General features: G+C 42.6%; 1 protein-coding gene across 2 annotated transcripts in view; it reads right to left on the bottom strand.

The window, feature by feature from the left end:
• itga11a (integrin, alpha 11a) overlaps window positions 1-22,084 on the bottom strand; it is a 197,126-nt gene that overhangs the window by 156,204 nt on the left and 18,838 nt on the right. For both annotated transcript variants that reach the window (XM_072565257.1, XM_072565258.1), the window contains exon 2: window positions 15,648-15,759. In XM_072565257.1, the coding sequence (XP_072421358.1) occupies window positions 15,648-15,759 (112 nt within the window). The remainder of the gene's footprint in view (window positions 1-15,647; window positions 15,760-22,084) is intronic.

The raw sequence follows: 22,084 nt of genomic DNA, 5'->3' as shown, positions 1-22,084 counted from the left end.
ATAGTCATTTGCTTTTTAATAATTGGCTTTGCAGGAAGGATTTTGCTGATAGTTCACAATATAGCCACATATGAATCAGTTTTGATATATGAGTCATTGCAGAGTATGCAATTCTAGTTTCTGACATTTTAATAGTAATTACATATCAAAGACACCACTTTGCCTCTACAGCTGTTTGGGATCTTCTGAGGTTATGAACAGTGCTATATAAATGCAGATTTTTCTTTCAGTTGGCATGTATTCTGGACATGTACATAGATTGCCTGTAGGTTGTTTAAATCAAGCAGCAGAGTACACATCAAAATCCGATAATCCCCGTTCTCTATAACGAGATTGGATGAGAAGTGGTACATGTTTAAAACAGGTGGGAAACGCGATTTGTAACGCTAGTGCAGAGGCGTGGGAACCAGGCTGGCAAAGTGTAATGGGCAATGTTGACCATCTGCATTGAGTTTAGAAAATGGCAGTAATTTAGAGATGATCGTGTTCCTGGATAAGCTGGCAGGCTTGCTGCACAGCTGATGACATTATTCCTTCAGCAGCCTCACACTATCCAGTTGTTTACAAAGGTTAGCCACCTTCTTACACCCAGAATGACCTCACTCCATCCCATTAGGCAGGGCTTCCCAAAGCAGGGATTCAACACTCCGAGCTGGACCACAGCTAAAATCCTGGGATCACCATCTCTGAGGCAGCACTGGCTCACCCTTGTTCCCACTGATCTCCTCAGTCTTCACCTCCACCCTCTATCCATCCTCCCCCCAACCACTCACTGAGGGGTCTTGACCATTTCCAAGCCACAACATGGGGTCAGAGTGGGTAATGTTTGAGAAAAGTCTGCTATACAGTGAAAACAGCCAGAGGAAGACGGGGCACGGACTGCTGATGTGTTGGATGGTTTGTCTATAAATTTTCACCATGTACTGCTGTCACCTACAAATACAGCCATGATACCTGGGTGATAGATGATATGATTTAGGATGTCCTGATCACCACAGTATTAGAGCTCAGGTCTGCTGATTTGGAAGCTCAAACTTACACCCCTATCTCGACCGACACTTTCAATCAGGATTCGACAAGCAGCATGTCATTAAACCATCAGACATTTTATCTAGAGGTAGGAAGAAGAAGAAGAAAAAAATCTCAACCGAGTTCCTATATCATTCACGTAACATTCGCTGAGACTGAGTTTCAGGCAGGTCAGTCCTGGGACAGGGATGGATTTTGGCAGAATTGGATGGTACTAAGTGTAGGGCAAAGGGTTAACTTCTTACCTTAGACTGAAAGCCCATAGTATTTTCTAGGAATTAACCTGACAACGTCAGTGTAAGTGAACGAAAAGGAATGGAAAAAGAAAGTAAACAATTCAGGTTAGTCAGTCTGTCATTTTGAATTGCAGCAACAAAGGGTTCTTCTCACTGTGTGAACGTATTTCTGTTCCCAATTGAAAACATACTCCTGGGCGTAGGGAGCTGGGGTTCATGCCAGCAACTGTTCTCTAAAGTTAAAACTTTAAGGCAGAATTCTAAAGAAGTGTCCATGGTCATGCTGACTACTACCTGCCCAGCAGTGACACCTTGCATTTATACATTAGAGCAAAACAAATAGGAGCAGGAGAAGGCCATTCAGCCCTTCAAGCATGCCCTGCCATTCTAGAAGATCATGGTTGAGCTGTTCCAAGTCTAAACTCCTCTTTCACACTAGATCCTGCTAGCCCCCATCTCCCTGATATTTCACAAATCTGTCTACTTTCTCTTTAGATGCTGACAGTGATCTAGTTTCTGGCTCTGTCTGGGGTAGAGACAATCAGACATTTTGTACCTTCTGGGAGGAGAACAGTGCAAACTCTTCCAAACGCTTCATCATTGGGGTAGGAGCATGGCAGGAGGAGTTGAGACGTTGGTGTGAGATGGTAGAAGAAGGTACCTTTGAAAGTGAAGACAAGAAGTGTTTAAGGAGAGAGCCCTCTCCACCCCCCAGCCAGTGCGTGGTGCAAAGCTGTTTGAAGGAATGGACAGGCTTAATATCCAGGTCAGAACTGTATGAGAAAGGTATATTTAGTTTGCACCTATATGACCTCAAGATAACTTGGCTATACAACTCCAAAGATGATTGCTTTGTCTGAATTCAGAATCCTGCCTATTCCATTTCTGTTTGGTGCTAATTGTCCTGTCAGAGAATGGTAACAATCACATGACAATTACAGCACAGAGGGAGACCACTCAGCCCATCAGGTCTGTGCCATCTTTCCAAAGGATCAGTCCCCATCTCGATCATCTGTGTTTCAGGGAGATAGATTCGACAGTGAAGTTGCATCAAGTAAAGACAGCAGAATCACGAGGAGCTGAATTGGATGGAGATTCAGCGAGCAATTGGTGAGTGTCCTACAAGCAAACATCAGGGGGGAAAGGGGAATATGCTGCACATTGTTGTGAGGTGAGAAAGTGTAGCAGGTGACCAGCTCAAATAGATGTGGAATAGCTGAAGGGTTGGTGGAGACAGAGGCAACTTCAATCTTGAAATGACAGAAATCCACATCAGACATGGAGGAACCAGCAGTCTGAAGGAGGCAGTTAGTTGCAAAGAGGAAGGAGTTTGGTGTCACCTTACTGTCCGAGATGATCTGGAAATAATGAGGTAATTTGGCTGTATAAGTGAACGGTGAGATTGTTCCAAATTTGGAGGCAAATTTGAAACTGACTATCTTGATTCAGCAAGTGTCACCCCAGCAGAGGTTCTTGGATTTGAGAATCTATTCTGAACTGCAACAGAGCTAGCTATTTAAAAGCAGGAGCATCACACTGAATCCAGTTCATTGGCCACTGGTCCAATTATAAAGGTCAGCTTCAGTGTCCTTTCAATGATCTCTGCTTAGGTCAGGAAAAGCCAGGCTCAATCCAGGGACTTCAGAACCCTCTGGCATTTTACATGAAGCAGTGACTAGGCACCAGCAGCCCTCAGGATGGGTGTTTTAATGTACAGTTACTACGGCTTCAAGAACTGAAATGAAGGTCCCTGACTTCACGGTGGCTCCGTGGTTAGCACTGCTATCTCTCACAAGTGACCTGGGTTCGATTCCACCCCTTGGACAGCTGTCTATTTGGAGTTTGCGCATTGTCTGCGTGGGTTTCCTCTGGTTTCTTCCCACAGTCCAAAGATGTCCAGGCGAGGTGGTTTGGCCATGCTAAATGTGGGGTTATAGAGTTGGGAAGCTCTTTGGAGGATCAGTGTGGACCCAATGGTCTGCTTCCACACCATTGGGATTCTATGTGCAGGTCAGGTGGATTGGCCATGGGAAATGTGGCAACACAGGATAAGATTGAGGGCTGGGTCTGAGTGTGTGCTCTTCAGAGGGTTCTTGTAGGCTTGATAGGACAAATGGCCTCTCCCCACACTACAGGGATTCTACGATTGAATTAAAATATTGAAAATTATAGCAATCAGAATTTCAGCTTTGTTTCTTTTGACCAGAAGGAGATTTGTTTGAGTTTCACAAAATGCCTAAGTTGGAAAGAAAAGCAACTTTCTTTCATCCATTCAGCCAGGCGATCCCAGAAGACAATGGAAAATGGCTTCCTCAGTTTATTCCAGGAGGGAATGCTGCATCTTCGAGGGGGAAAAGCATTTTGCATTTTGTTTAGACTGGGAACCACAACAGGAAAGAAAACTAGAAGAATCCGATTCAAATTAAACGACTTTTAAGAACGAAATGCTTCACAGCTCAAAAAACTTAAGCAAGAAAATAAAGCGAGGTAGAAAATAAGTCTTGAGTTAAATGTCTAAATTCCACTGAGCTCACATTGTCAGCCTCCTGGCAGTGAGCCTAGGACTGTTAGGGGATGTTTCCGGGGATTGAATTGCATAAAGCCTCATGGCGTGTGTCATTCCTCATTTAAGACAATAATAGTCTGCTTTAAAGTAAACTTGAGCCTTCACTTAAGTCTGGCATTGACCTCAAACAACATACTGCAGCTGAATGATGGGAAAGAGTTCGGGAGGTAGCTTTCGAACAGCCGGCTCATTCTGACAATCACTACCTATCATCTTTGGACTGGTTAACCTCTAATGAGAAATCCTCACCTCGGTTTTCAAGGCTTTTGTCAACCTCAAACAGAATCTGCTGAAGTGTGGAGTATTTAAAGGCCTTTTGCTTTTATTGAGATCGTTTAAAAGGATGTTGTTGCTTTCACAGCAAGAACGATAGCAACTTTTCCATTGGAGAGAACTTCCCAAAGTACGTCACAAGCCACCAATGAAGTGCAGCCACAGTCAACGTCCTGACAAATGCAGCGGCCATTTTGTGCAAAGCAAGATTCCACAATGAAAATGAGGTGAATGGTTGGACAGTCTGCACTGGGGCTGTCAGAAGGGCTTTGCTATTTAGACTGCTCTTTTGCAAATACTGCTGGAGGTCTTCAACACCATTTTGATCATATCCTTAACTTAACATCTCAATGTAAGAGTGCCCTGCATGGGTAAAGAAGGAGGGGATGCTGATTGCTCTAATCCAGTGTGAGAATTTATTTGGGGAATGAGCAGGGAGCTAGCTGTTCTCCTTGCTGTGATCCAATGTCTTTCAGCACCGTTTTGTGTTGGCATGTTCCCTCTGTTTAGAAATCAATAAGAAGGCCAACCCCTAGTGTAAGCGCTATCACCCATCCCCCAGCTGACCCCCTCCCCCAAAAAGTCCAACCCTTGGAGTTCAAGGCCCACTCTGGGACTTGATGCCTATTGCAGGTGTGATTGTAATGTGGCCTAGGAGGTTAATTGGCAACCAAGCAAACTTACCAACTCGTCTACAGTTACCTATAAGGGCAGGAGAGTCTCCTAGTCAGCAAGTCCAATGTTCAGTTCAATCAGGAAGAATCAACTACAGAAATCGGAAATGAGCATGTATTCATGAATAGAATACAGTGTCTAAGTCTAAGCCATATTTTGGGAGTCAGGGATGCTCTGAATTTCCAAGAATTGAGGATTGACTTCCTAGATACTTATGTGAACAGCACTTGGGAGAAACAAACTATGAGGTGTGAGAAAAGAGCATGCTTTTCCATTTTCTTTCAACACTTTCTCACTTAAAAAGTGATGGATGATATATTAAAGACTGGAAAATCACAGCTCTTCGACAGTTAGGAATTCCGCAACTGAGAATGAAAGGCTTGCTTGTTTTCCAATCAACGTAGGAAGTTACTGCATTGGGACAGATCGATGTGTCAGGTGAGCAGTGATGGGAGCTGGGAGCTGAAATCATGAAACCTGTAGGAAAATGTCCAATCAGAGCTGAGAACTTTATTTAGGATATTCTGAGAAGCCTAATTCTTAGACTCACAATTATTAATCAACTGACATGGAACAGTTATAACCACATACTTTGCTTCAATGTGAAGTGGTTTCAGTTTCCAATGATACTTGTGCTGTAATTCATGCTGCAAATACTGGAATTGAATTTAAATAAGTAATATATCACCTCAAGAGAGAGGCCGTCCAATTCTGTTCTGCGTTGTGATAAATTCTCCCCTAAACAGAAACGGATTTGACAAACTCTTTCTCAGGAAAAGATAACTCCAGAGAGCAATTTGGAACTGACAAAAAATTACCTTTTGCTTGTCACCTTATACAAAGACAGAAGTGGGTACTGCAGATGCTGGAGATTAGAGTCAAGATTAGAGTGATGCTGGAAAAGCACAGCAGGTCAGGCAGCATCCGAGGAGCAGGAAAATCGACGTTTTGGGCAAAAGCCCTTCATCAGAAAAACCCATTCCTGATGAAGGGTTTTGCCCGAAATGTCGATTTTCCTGCTCCTCAGACGGTGCCTGACTGCTGTGCTTTTCCAGCACCACTCTAATCACGACCTTATATAAGGTCTGGTTATACACCATTACCTGCAATATGGCAACACCTTTGCAGCATGATGTGAGCTTTGCTGTTCCAATTGGTGCAGTCATAGGTCACTGCTAAAATGCTTATTGTAACTTCGACAATTCAAGTCTCCCAAGGAGTCTTGGAGCGATGTGACAGAAAACACACATTGGATCTCGAATTCATGGGTTGAGAAAGCTGACCAAAATCTGAAACTACGCTGTCAAATAATATCTCAGCAGCATGACTGTGCTTGTACATTTATAGGAGCACAGAAGGGAGTCAAAATCCTGAGATGGTGAATCTCCCTGTTGCAATTGTCAGGGTTCTAAGTCGGATTTTAACATTTAGAAGAGATATTTTCTATCCTCATGTATAATACATTGGATCGGTATATAATTATATAACTGGAAAGCACTATTGATCAGTGTAGTAAAAGCAACAGTTTCTCAGAATTGCTGCATCATTCCTCAATGGCATCGGGCATTAGCGAACTGTTGATGTGCCCGCCTTTTCACATTGAGTTGCCACAAAAGTGAAGTATGTTGGCTGATTCTCTACTCGATTTAAAGACCCGAATTGATCACACCAGCTTAATGTAGTTCACTCTCTGCTGATCCTTCAGTCAGTGCAGTACTGAGAGAGCACTGGCGATCAGCAAGGTGAGTGTTAAAACAAAGGCTGTTCTGCCCGGCGACTGTGGGACAGAAGACACCATGACCATCTTTGGAGTAACTCTGTGAAAAATAGCAGCCACGCGTCTGCATATCAAAAGAAAATAGTCGATTCTGGATAAAGATCACATCCACTGAGAGATTGATGTTCTATATAAGTACACATCTTTCTTTCCTCTGGTTTCTCACGCTGATTAGATTTTACAGACATTAACACCATCCACTGAAATGAAAAACAGGAGAGACGTGGAAACGAGTTCACTGCACATTGGCATTTTATATCACAATGCACTACGGAAGGAACACTTTGCATTTATATAGCACCTCTGGCAGTCTCTAGACCACCCCTCCATGAAGTGCTGTTATTGGCAATGAAGCATGTTGGCCATCTGGTCACTGTTCTAATATAGAACACGTGGGATCTGAGAATTAGTGCACAGAAAGCTCCCACAGCAACAGTCTGGGCTTGACATGTGGTGGGATACTTTATATAATTGTAAATGTTGTTACTGAGCAGGTATTGCATTGGAACTGATTGGTGCACCAATAAAACATCCCAAGGAATAAAATGGTGCTATCAACCTGAATGATTTAAGTTCTTACTTAATGTATTGAATATCACTGCCATTTATTACTCATTCCTGGTTAACCTCGAGAAGGTGGTGGTGAGTCTTCAACCACAAGTAAGCCAATATAGAATTGTCTCAGTCAAAAAGAATCAACAGCGGAGAAAGGGTTTCCATGGAGAGAAAAGAGAATAACAGATTAATTATGTGGAACTTGACTTGGCATTGGGTGAAATGAGAATGAAATTAAAGTACATTGTCTGCTTTCAGGCATTAGATGTAATTATCATCAGCTATTATATTGCAGCAGATTTTTTACACTGGGATTAATCAATCCATCTAGTTGTTGCTAAGTGATATCCTCCAGCTGTGTCTTACTGCTCCACTTCCTCTCTTCCATTCTCTCCCTCTGTCATTCTCCCCTCTCTCTCTCTTCCATGCTCTTTCTCCCTGCCTCCATCTCTCTGTCTCCCCCTTTTCCCTCTCCCTCTCCCTTTCTCTAACTCCCATTTCCCCCCTCTCCCCCTCACCCTATCTCTCATAAGACCATAAGACATAGGAGTGGAAGTAAGGCCATTCGGCCCATCGAGTCCACTCCGCCATTCAATCGTGGCTGATGGGCATTTCAACTCCACTTACCCGCATTCTCCCGTAGCCCTTAATTCCTCGAGACAACAAGAATCTATCAATCTCTGCCTTGAAGACATTTAGCATCCCGGCCTCCACTGCACTCCGCGGCAATGAATTCCACAGGCCCACCACACTCTGGCTGAAGAAATGTCTCCGCATTTCTGTTCTGAATTTACACCCTCTAATTCTAAGGCTGTGTCCACGGGTCCTAGTCTCCTCACCTAACAGAAACAATTTCCTAGCATCCACCCTTTCCAAGCCATGTATTATCTTGTATGTCTCTATTAAGTCTCCCCTTAATCTTCTAAACTCCAATGAATACAATCCCAGGATCCTCAGCCATTCCTCATATGTTAGACCCTCTCTCCACACCCCTCCTCTCCCCCTCATTCCCTCACTCACTCCCTCCCTTCCTCTTTCCACTATGTTCATCTCTCTACCCCCCTCTCATTCTCCACTCTCCACTCTCCCTCTCTCCCTGCTCCACTCTCTGCCTCACTCCCTCTCCCCCCAGCCTCCTCTCTCTCCCCCCCATTCCCCCTCTCTCTCCCCCTTCTGTTCCCCTCTTCCTCTCTCTCCCTCTGGCCCCCTCTCTCTTCCCTCCTATTCCCCTCTCCCTCTCTGTCCCTCTCTCCCCCTCCATCCCTCTCTCCCCCCATCCCCCCTCTCTCTCTCCTGTTCCCCTCTCCCTCTCTCTGACACTGCATTCACATTGCCCAGCTGGGTCTCAGTGGGTCACATTTCAGAATCAAAAGCTGAGGGTTCCAGTCCTGCTCTAGGAGTGTGTGTGTACACACTCTGACACCTCGCTGTACACTGAGGGAGTGCTGCACTGTCCCGATTTCTGTCTTTCAGATAAAATGTTAAAACACGACCAATAACCAACATAATTAGAGCAGATTACCTGATCATGATGACATTGCTGTTTGGGGTAGATTGTTATGTTCAAATTGTCTGCTGTGCTTCCCACATCACAACAGTGACTACACTTCAGACAAATGTACAGCACTTTGGGATGTCCAGAGGTTGTGAAAGGTGCAATATCAATGCAAACTGTTTTTTTCCCCTCTTTTCCCTTTTTGCTAATGTTTTATTCACTGTGCTCCTTAAAAATCTGATCCTGAACTGCTTCACTTTGTGCTCTTCCTTCAAAAGCCTCTTCTCTGTTGCATCAGACCTTCAATGCCTCAGGACCAGGCCGTCTCTATCCCAATCAATCCTGTCTACTTCTTAGCAAAACAATCACCACAGAGACTGGAAATAACAAACAAAATCAGAACTTGCTGGAAACCCTCAGCAGGTCTGGCCGCATCTGTAAAGAGAGAAACGGAGTTACTGTTTCGGGTCTCGTGACCCACCAGATCTTCTTTGTGATCTCCCATTGAAACACTTCTCCTTGTATTCGAAACTGTCGATTGCTAACTGATGGGAGACCATAATGCCACAGTATCCAAGTTTCTTTCAGTTACAATGTGAGACAATGATGGTTAGTGAAACCAAATGAACACATTTCAGGGATTATTCATGTGGTGACATTTGTACTGATGTTGCAATATGAGGTTTATAAAATCACGAACGGCATGGATAGCCAAGGTCTTTTCCCTTGGGGGGAGGGAGTCCAAAACTAAAGGGCATAGATTAGACTTGATTAGATTAGGTTCCCTAGAGTGTGGAAACAGGCCCTTCAGCCCAACAAGTCCATACCGACCCTCTGAAGAGTAACCCACCCAGACCCATTCCCCTACTCCCTACTAATGCACCTACCACTATGGGCAATCTAGCATGTCCAATTCACCTGAATTGCACATCTTTGGACTGGGCTTAAGATGAGAGGAGAAATATTTAAAAGGGACCTGAGGGGCAACTTTTTCACGCAGAGGGTGGTGTGCGTATGGAATGAACTGCCAGAGGAAGTGGTGGAGGCTGATACAATTACAGCATTAAAAATGCATCTGGATGGATATATGACTAGGAAGGGTTTGGAGGGATATGAGCCATGTGCTGGCATTGGGTTGGGATATCTGGTCAGCATGAACGAGTTGGACTGAAGGGTCTGTTTCTGTGCTGTATGTCTCTATGACTCTATGACTCTATGAAGTAACTTACGAAGTAATTAGCTATTAGTTAGAGAGAGCACATAGAAAAAAATGGAAACAAGAAGAATTAAATAAACAGTAAAAGAGGCAAAACAATATGAGGAAAAATGTTCCTCACACAGTGAATGATCAAAGACTGGAATACGCTCCCTATTACTGTGCTGGAGGCAGGTTCAATTGAGGCGTTTGGCGATTAGATGGTTATTTGAAAGGAATGAAAGTGCCGAATGCCAGGGAATAGGTAGGAGAATGACTCGAGGCAAGATGCTTATTTGGAGAGCCAGCATTAACATGATGGCAGAATGGTCTCCTCTGCACTACAACATTTCTGCAGTTCAGTCATTCAGTGACTCTGTAAACACCATCTATTAGTCAACCCTTATGGTGCAAGGAATAACAATTAGGATTATGATACCAAGTCACATTTCTTGGGCAGAGAAATGAAGCTGTCCATTGACCACAGGTTGGCTTTGGTTTTACAGGGTTGGAGTAATCCTCAGCTTAGTTGCTTATACCCAGCCCTGAGTTTAATGCATTCGCTTCTGTTCAAAAGGTTAGAGGTCACAGGAGATCAGGTGATAGCCCAATAGATTTATTTGGCATCACAACTGATGAAGGAGCAGGACTTCAAAAGCTTGTGATTTCAAATAAACTAGTTGAACTATAACCTGATGTCGTGTGACTTCTGACTTTGTCCACCCCAGTCCAACACTAGCACCTCCACATCATGAAGTCCAATGTAGAGTTAGGGTTTCCAAAATTCTAGAGAAGAGTCACATTGGGCTCCAAAGATTAACTCTCTTTCTTTCTCTCCACAGCTGCTTCCAGACCTGTTGAGTTTCTTCAACATTTTCTGTTTTTAATTGTTTAAATTGGCCTGTCTCATTTTTTGCCACTTGATCGGGGAAAGAAACATTTCAGTGCTACTAATTCAGGCTTGGAGCAGCAACAGATGTCATTTTTGCTTTATTGGATAATCCCCAGCCCCAGGAGTTTCCTTTCAGTGATTTGCATTGAGATTGTCGTCAGTGTTTAGCGATGATATTGGTTGGAACCTGAACAGAAATCTCCAAAAGTAGCAAAGCAGAACTCCTGGGTTCCTCATTAAAGTCCTAGCAACTTGGAAAGGTATTTGGCTCCAAACATCATTCGATTCAAGCAGCAGGTGTATCATTTCAAACTTTGAAAATAAAAGTGACCAGAAAAATATGTAATATGACTCTTTCTATCGTTTTGACTGAATAAATGTAAATTGCATTAATAAGAAATTTGAACTTAAAGACTTAAGATCAAAAAGACTCTTTCAGTTAAGTTGTGAATACTGAACTCCAAATACCAGTTCGGTTTGCCGGTTTCTACTTGCCTTTAGACCATAAGGCCATGTGATATAGGGTTGGAATTAGGCCATTTAGCCCACCTAAACCTATCTCTTTGGCTGCCCATCTACCAAAGCTACTGATGCCACTTGCTGGCCACAATGATAAGAAAATTGATTCTGTCAGACTTGGGGTCCTACATTGGGATTTCAAAATTTTCGTCCATGTTTTTCCATCTTTCCATGGCCTTGTCCACTCCTCTTCACTTTAATCTCCTTCAGCACCAAAACCATTTGAGATCTCAGCTCCTTTCTATTTCTGGCCCTCTTAGTGTCATAGAGATGTACAGCACGGACACAGAACCTTCGTCCATGCCAACCAAATATCCCAACCTAATCTCGTCCCATTTGCCAGCACCTGGCCCATATCCTTCCAAACTCTTCCCATTAATATACCCATCCAGATGCCTTTTAAAATGCTGCAACTGTATCAGCCTTCACCACTTCCTCTGACAGCTCATTTCATACATGCACCACCCTCTACGTGATAAAGCTGTTCCTTAGATCTCTTTTATATCTTTCCCCTCTCACTCTAAACCTAAGCTCTCTAATTCTGGACACCCCCAGCCCATAGTTTCTCTATCCATGCTCCTCATGAATTTATAAACCTCCATAAAGTCACCCCTCAGCCTCTAATGCTCCAGGGAAAACTGCCCCAGCCTATTCAATCTCTCCCTATAGTTCAAATCCTCCAACCCTGGCAACATTCCTGTAAATCTTTTCTGAACACTTTCGAAATTCACACCATCATTCCGATTGGAAGAAGACCAGAATTGCACGCAATATTTCAAAAGTGGCCGAACCAATGACCTGTAAAGCCACAATATGACCTCCCAACTCCTGTACTCAATACTCTGACAATAAACAAAAGCATACAAACCTTAATTTTTATCATTCTAGCCTTTGTAAATTTGCTTTGCGCTGCCAAGACCCTGAACTATGGAATTTCCTCTCTTCACCTTTCTGTCTCTCTAGCTCAGTCTCTTCTCTTCTCAGTTGCTACTTAAACACCACCCCTTTGTCCAAACTTTCAGTTATTGGGGAATCTTTTTCACACAGAGGGTGGTGCATGTATGGAATGAACTGCCAGAGGAAGTGATAGAGGTGGATACAATTACAACATGTAATGCTGGCAAATGGGACTAGATTAATATTGAATATTTGAACCATAAAGTGGAGATATCGGAGTTGGACTAGGGTGGACAAGGTCAAAAATCAAACGACACTAGGCTATGGTCCAATAGGTTTACTTGAAATTGCAAGCTTTCGGAGCTCAGCTCCTTCTTCAGGCATGGCATGATAGAGAAGTGTAAGACACAGTGTTTATAAGCAAAAAGTTAACAACTTTGAAACTAGCTGCCCTTGTTGAATCCTTTAAACAGTTACGAGGAAGACTGCTGATTGAAATGCAAAGTCCAGATTCCTTTCAAGTCTTTGCCCCTGGATAATTAAAGGGTTCATCAATGTATAAGATGCAATATCTCAGGTTAGACCATTCACTTTAGGTGTGAGGTGCTGTTTCCAATCTGTCTATGTTTTAAGCTGAGGTCAGGTTTTTTTGACAGAAAAGAATCTTGAGTGAAATAACTCCCCCTGGATGAGTTGGACTGAAGGGTCTGTTTCTGTGCTGTACTGTGCTCTCTACGATTCTATGTCTCTATCTATCCTAGTACATTATGTGCCTTGATGATAAAGTTTGTTTGATAAGACCTGCCCTGCAAAGCTTTGGGGAACTTTTCAATGTTAAATGTGCGACATAATGCACATTCTCCCTGTGTCTGCGTGGGTTTCCTCCGGGTGCTCCGGTTTCCTCCCACAATCCAAAAATGTGCAGGTTAGGTGAATTGGCCATGCTAAATTGCCCATAGTGTTAGGTGAAGGGTAAATGTAGGAGAATGGATCTGGGTGAGTTATGCTTCAGCTGGTTGGTGTGGACTTGTTGGGCCGAAGGGCCTGTTTCCACACTGTAAGTAATCTAATCTAATCTAATCTAATTATCAAATGCTTTGAAATCCATCGAATAATATTTGCCTGATTGTGAAACCGAGTCCTGGATTATTCATCATAAAAGTCAATTTCATAGCATTGAAAGATTTCCTATGAATTATCTTCATACTTCTCAACCTATCAACCATTTTTTGAATAAATTAAACTGAAGACAGTGATATAATTGCATCTGCAACGTAACCAGTTCTGGTTAAAAGTCAGTTATTTAGGAAAATTATATAACATGAGAAAGTGGGTGCATTTGGGGGGGTGGGGGGAGCAAGAGTATCACAGAATAGTTTGGCCAAATGGCCTGTTCCTGAACTGTAAATTCTGGGTAATTTTCTGCACTCACTGGCCTTTGATCTGCGAATCCCAGCAATTCAATGGTAATTATTGCCATTGCCTGTGATCTATGGAATGGTGATTTCTCCTACATTGCCCTAGACTATGACAACTGCTGCAAAAGGAGTTAAGTTTAACATGCTCATACACTCCTCTAGAGTACCTAATCCCTAGTTAATAAGGCCAAATTAATCAGTAGGAAATGTAGGAGAAAGACTCAAAGGATCAACCATTTCATTAAAAAGCCAACACTTAAGCACTGCACCACTGACTCTGGCTGTTAGCCAGGAGTATGTTTTAAAGCTTCATCTCATTTTTCTTTTCCATGTAGTTATTCAGTCCCTCATGAGAGATGAAATTCCTACAGTTGAATCTATGAGTGCGTATACTGCGCTGGGCCTGGTAGAAGGATTAAATTTGACGAGCCAACTAGACTATTCTCAATCCATATTAAGTTGGATCCTTCTGTCAAGCACACCTGCCAAGAAGGCAGCTTCTGTATTTTGGCTAAATCTCTCTGCACTCAATCAGAAGCTGTTTATTAGCTGACACATGGCTGACATTGGCAAGAGTTAGAGTCGAGAGCTGAGCTCCAGTCTTATACTGATGGACTCCATTCCAGTTACCAAAGGATCAATGCAAGAGTTCAGCTGGTTTCCCTTCAAACTGTTGAATGATATTGTCGTTATGAAAATAAAAGGGCAACGTTTCATTTTGAGCCTTGTTCGTTATGGTCGAGAAGTTTGAGCTTTGGGGCCAGAACATTGCTGAGAGGAGGTGATGGTGTAGTGGTAATGTTACTGGACTGGTCACCCTGAACCTCAGGTTGGTATTCTGAGTGCAAGGCTTCAAATCCCATCATAGTAAACCACCTCTTATCCAAACATGCGATTAAAAAACTGGCCTCATGGTGATGATGCAACCACTGCTGATTGATGTTTAAAACAAAAAGTCCTGTTCACTAACACTCATTAGTGAAAGAAATCTACCGCTCCTCAAGAGTATTTAGTGAAAAGGAAAACCCAGTGAGTGCACAGTTCAATCCCATTCTGTCCATTATATACCTTCTGACAAAGTTGAAAGCTTAATGAGGTGTGGTGCAAGCTTCCTCCTCCTTATGTAGACATGCCCCTCTATTCTGAGCAACACTGCCCCTAGGTTAACCAGTACCAGCTGTTTGCCTTCCCCTCAACAAGGCCCTAAGAATGGAAGAAGCACAAGCAGTAGGCCATTTGGCTCCTTGAGTCTGATCTTCTACCCCAATTTCACTTTTCTGTCTGCCCCCCATATCCTCTTCAAAACCAGTCAGCTGCTTTTTAACTCCAGGATTTGGACTGATTGATTGATTATTGTTGTCACATGCACTTAGGCACAGTGAAAAGTATTGTTTTGCATGTTACACAAACAGATGGTGCCACACAAATTGCATCCGGGGAACAGAACAGAGTGCGGAATACAGTGTTGCAGTCGCAGAGAAGGCGCAGAGAGAGATCAGAATTAACATTCGAGAGGTCCGCTCAAAAGAGGGCACTGAATGTGCAAAGTTCGGTTCAAAGCTGGGCGCACCTTGCTGCAGATGCCAATCTAAAACAATACTGGTGCAGTTTTGTGTCTCCAGTCCATGTGTCAAGGGGCTGGTGACTGTGTGATGAGTGAAAACAGGAGGCTTTCAGCTCTTCAGCCCAGGGTCAAGGAGTCAAAGTCCTTTGCTCTCAAAAGCTGTGCACCCAGGACATTGCCAACAGTTTGTCAAAGGCGATTTGTTTTTGGACAGTTTTACTGAATATCACAGGCATCTCAGACACAAAACAAAGGTTCTTCTTGCTGCTGGAAAGATGTGAAAGTGGAAAGTGTGACACTGATGACAGACACACCAGTGAGGGCATCACCAGAGAACAGATACTCCTGATGTGAATCACACCAAGAATTCTTAAGGCAATATTTTCGTGTTAATTCCAGTTTTCTGACTTTGTAAAGGAGTAGCTACAGGAATCACAGTTCACTTACCCAGCCAGTGTCAGTTCATTTCTAGTCTCTGTTCATCCCTGATAACTCCACATTCAATGCTATTTGACAGTGTATCGTTAGTAGCAACTTAAGCACTTCTTGTTCTTACCATTTCTGTCCATTCGCTTCGTGTTGTTGCACTGTGTATCCAAACTGGGTGTCTGCTGACCCCCGAATGATTCTTGGCCACTTGGTGTCAATGTTAAATGAGTCACAGGGAACTGTTGGATATAAGAAGCACAATATTAGTGTTTGCCGTCTTCTACATGACCAGTTCTGAGCCTTGAGAACAAGGTAAGCCATTTCTTGCCAAGTTTTAAAACGAAGTGGGGAAGGTCATACATCGGGCACTGTGATGAGATACTGGGCGGTGCACAGGATGAGGTACCAACTGGGCACAGGGTGAATCATTGGCTTGAGTTCCAAGACTTCTCTCACTGCCAATAGGGATTCACTGACTTTATGATTCGATAATTTGAAACACAGATGTCAATTGGAAAAATGGAATCTAAAAATTGGACAGACAGAAATCCCAAGGTAAACTAAATGCAAGGTTTCACCAGCAGCTGTTCCTGGATTTAAATAAATAACTTTGAAAGACAAGCAATTGCTTTCTTGAGTCAAGGAGCCCCATTCAAAGAACAGAATATCTGAGGTGAAGTCTCCTTTACGTTGCCCAGAAAGTTGAGTTTTGCGGTATTTCCAAATAACAGTATGGTCTGTCATTAACATTGAGATTCCAGTAGCAATTTCTGGCAGTAACAAGGTTTTAGAGGGATATGAGCCAAATGCTGGCAAATGGGACTAGATTAATTTAGAATATCAGGTCGGCACGGACAAGTTGGATCAAAGAGTCTGTTTCCATGACTTTTTCTATGACTCTACAACAACGTTCAAAGTATAGCTCAGAGGGTCTATAATGCAACACTCAGTCTTATCTGCTGCATATGCAGTTAAAGCAAATCTGCAGATCATGAGAGTGTTCTTGCGGTGCATTAGCAATGTCCCTAGCTGAGGCAGGAGACTTTGATTGAAGTCCTACCTGCTCCAGAGGTGTGTAATAACATCCCTGAACAGATTGATTGGGAAATATCTATGGTAAACTTGCTGCCACCATTCTCTTAGAGTAGGGATCTTCAACACCTGCTTGGTCTAATGTGGAGGAAAACCACTTCTGATCCAACTAGAACAGGCTTTTGAACAAGAAGTAGTTCATTTTGTGTGAGTGACCAGTTTACAGATTACCCTGAGCAGATGAACATTGTTACTGGGATTAGGAGGAGGACCAGATGTTAGGGTTTACTCCTCCTCCAAGAGTTGAAGCTGGTCTGTCTATAAATGCATAGTTGGTGGTGCTTTAAACACTCCTCAGCATTAACCGTTTCAGACCCAGATAGCATCTGCCCTTCAGGGACATCTATTAGTGTCTGTTTCCAGATGTATTTTCACATCCAATTACCTCAGGCTTTCTTGCATCAGAAAGACTGAAGCCATTGTTACAGAGTCCTAGCCTTGCCATTAATATCATTTGGCACAGCAACCATAGTCCCTGAAGATAAAAGGGACCTGTTGTCCCAGGCTGTTTGTACTCTCAGTGTCCTCATCAATGTCAAACAAAGTTTCTACTACATGTGCCTCTCTGCTACAGCCAGTGATAGAGCAGTGGCAATGGTACTGGGTCAGTAATCCAGAAGTCCCCATTACTGTTCTGGAGACAATGAGTTCAAATCCCACCACAGCAACAGAAGAGAGTTAAAATCAATTAATACATCTGGACTGCAATGAATATTGGTTTTGACATAACCTATATAAGGTTGCTGTAAAAACCCATTGGGTTCACTAATGCAATTCACTGGAGGAAATCTGCTACCCTCACCTGGTCTGGATTACATTTGACTCCAGACCCATAGCAATGTGCTTGAGTTGAAAGTACCCAGTTGCAACAAACCACTATGGGTGCAGGGTGAACTTATAACATACAGACTGCAGCAATTCAAAAACATCAGTCAGTGCTTCTCAGTGGCAATTAGGGATGGGCAGTAAGTAATGGCAAGGCAACAATAATCATCTTCCAGGAAAACAAGAATCAAAATTGTTGTATCACAATTGTATGAATATAAAAAGGTCAGAACTAGGAGCTGAAATAGTCCATTTGGTCTTTTGAGTACATTCTGTCATTCTATAAGGTGATGGCTGATCTGTTTGAATTCCACATTCCCGCCTACCCAGTACCATTCATTCCCTTGACTGATACGAATCTTTCTACCTCCACCTTACAAATATTTAACAAAGCATCTCCACTACCTTCTGAAGCAGAGAATTCCAAAGTCTCACGACCCACACAACACTGACATCTATCCTAAAAGGGAAACCCCTAATTCTAAAACATTGTTCCCCAATTCTAAGCTCACCCATAAGAGGAAACATCCTCTCCAAATCCACTTTGTCAAGATCATTCAGGATTTTATAAACTTCAATCAAGTTACTTCTCCTTCTCTAATCTGCAGTAGAAACTTGACAAACCTTTTCTCATAAGAGAACCTGCTCATTTCAGGTATCAATCTAATAAAATTCCCCTGAACTGCTTCCAGTGCATTTATATCATTCCTACAATAGGAAAACCAAAACTATAAATAGTATCCAAGCTGTTGCCTCACCACTACTCTGTCTAACTGAAGCATAACATTCTTACTTCTGTATCAACTTCTCGCTGAATCAAGGATAGCATCTGATTGGCCTTCTGAAACTGCCAATTTCCACATCTGTAATTCCACTTTCTTTCACGCCTGCCTCATGAAACCATGTCTGGTCTGGGATGCAGTCAGGTTCAAACCTCGCTCTTCAAATGGTGAGGGAATGAATTTGACACTAGCGTCATCTAAGTGAAAATACAGCTGGCAACCATTTCCAGTCTACTGTTCTTAGCAGTGATAATGAATTAAAAGTCACAATTAAAGGCAACAAATTTGGTCCTTTGCAAAATGTGACACTGACAAGTAATGGCACTCAGATTACCAACAGGGTAAACAGACTGAAAGGAGCATCATGTGCTGGATTAAGGTATATTTCTGCCAGTTCTATTAGCATGGATAAGGAAGGGAAGGAGATACATGCTGTGTCTAGAAGTCAAAAAGCTTTCATGGAATGCGAGCTTGCTGAGTTGGCAAGTACCTGAGGAAATCCTGAGCTCAAGCATCTGTCTGTCTGCTGGCTTCTTGCCTTTCCTCCAGGTCACTTCCATCATGAAGATGTAATTTTGTTTTAATAAAAAAGACACCTTGTGTGAAGGTAAATGATTTGTTCCTTCATAGTTCATGGTTTGCTCATAATCCAACTTGACAGAGTTAAGGAAAATCATTTTCCCCTAAATATTTTTTGCAGAAGCGGCCAGCAATGTGCTAGATAACTGAATTAATGTCAAGGTGCTGGACACTTGCCAGTTAGACAGCTCTCCAAACTAAATCTAAACTAGAAAAACAAGTTATGAATCTGTACTGTAACATGCTGCCAGTCCCATTGAATTGCGCAGTGCTCGAGTTTTACTAAAACTAATCACCCAGTCATTACAAACTTCCTTTCCACACTCTAGGAGCTTCTATTTTTACTCATTTGGCTGAAATTTACTTTATTCATTGCCCTGCTCATTCTGGCTGTATTTTAATAATGCCCTGGTGTTCAAAATTGCCATGAGGAATGATTGTCTTCACTGGCAGTGATTAAATTAACTTGCTGCAATGGTTTCTCATTGAAATTCACTCCAAAGTACCGTCCATTCCTCAATGTCAGCACCATGTCCTTTCCCCAGGGCATTCAGATCTATGGTAAAGTGTCCTCTGTACTTTGCCCCAACATTGTCCCTCAGCCCCAACCTTAGATCAGCACCTAGCGAGACCTGTGACAAAGTCAAAACCATGGCTTTCCACAATGCATTTGTCAATTGCACCTTAATTTTATGAAGATAATCAATATGATTAACTATGTGGGCATTAATTGGGAACTCACTTTGCTCCTATGAATAACAATGGCCTGAAGTTATAGTTGTTGGGTAAAGAGATATATCTCTGTGTGAATAAAAGCTCATAACAGTGCACATATTGCATTCTTCATCAGTTGGCTTTCTGGAATGGAAGATCACTGGGAGCCCATACACAAGCACTTTCTCCAGTGCAATGGTTCTGTGGATCTTACTGTCAGCCTGAGGAAGCCTTTATGGATGATTAGAATTGCTTCAGTGTGGAAACAGGCCCTTCTGCCCAACACATCCACAGCAACCTTCCGAAGAGTAACCCACGCCCCCCCCCCCCCCTACATTTACCCTGACTAATAACCTACACTAGGGGCAATTTAGCACTAGGGGGCAACTCACTGAACCTGCACATCTTTGGATTGTGGGAGGAAACCAGAGCAAACACATGCAGACACGAGGAGAATGTGCGAATTCCACACAGACAGTCACCTAAGGCCGGAATCGAAGCCAGGTCCCTGGCGCTGTCAGGCAATAGTGCTAACTACTGAGCCACTGTACCGCCTTTATCCCAGCAATGAATCCAATTCCCAAACATAAAAGGCCAATATCTCATGCATTATAACTCTGGTGCTTATAAGTAGGATGAACACTGATATTTCTGGGCGCATAGTTTCATGGATGTGAGCATGTGTGATTGAACACACATTAAAGCCATCAGTACTAAAGTGATTTTACAGACTGCATGTAAATGTTAACAGTTGGACTCAGTTTTTTATTGAACTACAATGTGAATCTCTGTTTCAGACTTAAATAGCATACTTTCAGATGAATGAGAGGGTTCTTGAGAAGTTTTATCAGAACGGTTTCAAGGATGTGGGGTTTTCGTTAATGAGGTTAGATTAGAGAAACTGGGATTGAGGAAAGGAAATTGAGGGAAGATTTGATACAGGTGGACAAGACAATTAAAGGTTTAGATAGGGTAGACAAGGAAAAATTGCTACCATTAATTGATTATTCAAGGATTACACAATATTTATTTAATAGGAGAAAGTGAGGCCTGCAGATGCTGGAGATCAGAGTCAAAAGGTGTGGCACTGGGAAAGCACAGCAGGTCAGGCAGCATCTGAGGAAGCAAGAGAGTCAATATTTTGGGCATGTTTATTTAATGTTAGGGGCCAGAGTTGCTGGGACAGCTATGGGAAAGAGCCTTATTATGCAGCAATTAGTCATAAACTTGCCAGCTGTGAGGGTGGTGGAAGCAGATATAATCAATTATTAAGAAAGAAATTGGCTGGGAACTGAAGCAAAATAAATTTGCAGGGCTACGGGGTTTGAGCAGGTCAACGGATTAACTGGGTTGACATTGAATGTGATGGGCCAATTGGCCTCTCTATGTTACAATGACTCAAAACATTTAAAACAAAAACAAATAAAAGTTGACAGGAGAATTCAAATCAAATAATATCAACTAGACCATCACACCCATAGTCGAAAAATCTCATCAGCTTTTGTGCTTGTTTGTTGAAGCTGAGTTGGAGACTGTTAGTCACGTTGACATCAGAACAAGGCTAATAGCTGGCCAGCAGAGACTTCATCAAGTGAACAGTTTGACATATCCAGTCACACATGCGCATTCACGTGCACAGACACACACGCACACACACACTCGCACACTCTCCATCAGACACGAAGTTACAAAATCATTCTCAAACTCACAAAGACATGCATGCACTTGGAATTTAATTTTTCCTTGAACTGTTCAATTGTCAAGATCAGTACAGCAGCCAACTCTGCAGCTGAACTGCTCGGTTTGAACCAGATGGCTTGGCCAACACAGTATTGGCCACATCCAGAAAAGCACCATTGCAGCAGACAGCAGCACAAGAACTGATAGCTAAAGACTAGACACTGACTCGTGTCACCATTCCCAGGATGATACAAATCTTCAGGAGAAGGAGCAATGGGGGCAAAAAAGAAAGATTTTGCATTTGTATTGTGTCTTTCAAGACCACAGGATGTTCCAAAGTGCTTTTACAGTTAATTATTTTTGAATCAGGGTTATTGTTGTAATGGTAGTAGCTAATTCACACACAATAAATCCCACAACTAGCAATGAAACACCAATCAGATAATATGTTATGAGTTGAGGGAGAAATATTGACTAGGACAGTGGGAGAACTCCCCTCTCTTGAAAGAATACTTTGAGATCTTTGATTTTTAAATTCATATCTGAAGGTCAGCACCTCTGACAGTGCAGCATTCCCTCAGTACCGAACGGGCATTATCAAACTTGCTTTTGAACCCATAGTCATCTGATGCAGAAACCAGGATGCTATCCACGGAGACACAAATCTAAAGCAGTGCTAAATGCAATGGCATTGTTTTACGGAGAGTAAGCTGCAATTAATGAGGAAAAGAGACCAGGGAAATATCAGAGTAATGTCTGTCCAGTCAGTGGACTCTATAGAACTGCAGCAGTTCAATATAGTAGCTCACTACCACCTTTTTCAGGCCAATAGGGATGGGTATTAAATGTTGACTTGCCTGGTGATACCCACGTCCTAAGAATGGATAAAGCA

Source organism: Chiloscyllium punctatum, chromosome 48 (assembly GCF_047496795.1).
Source record: "Chiloscyllium punctatum isolate Juve2018m chromosome 48, sChiPun1.3, whole genome shotgun sequence".
NCBI classification, from domain to species: domain Eukaryota; kingdom Metazoa; phylum Chordata; class Chondrichthyes; order Orectolobiformes; family Hemiscylliidae; genus Chiloscyllium; species Chiloscyllium punctatum.
The sequence above is the reverse complement of the archived record's forward strand: the minus strand, read 5'-3'. Positions and strand labels throughout refer to the sequence as shown.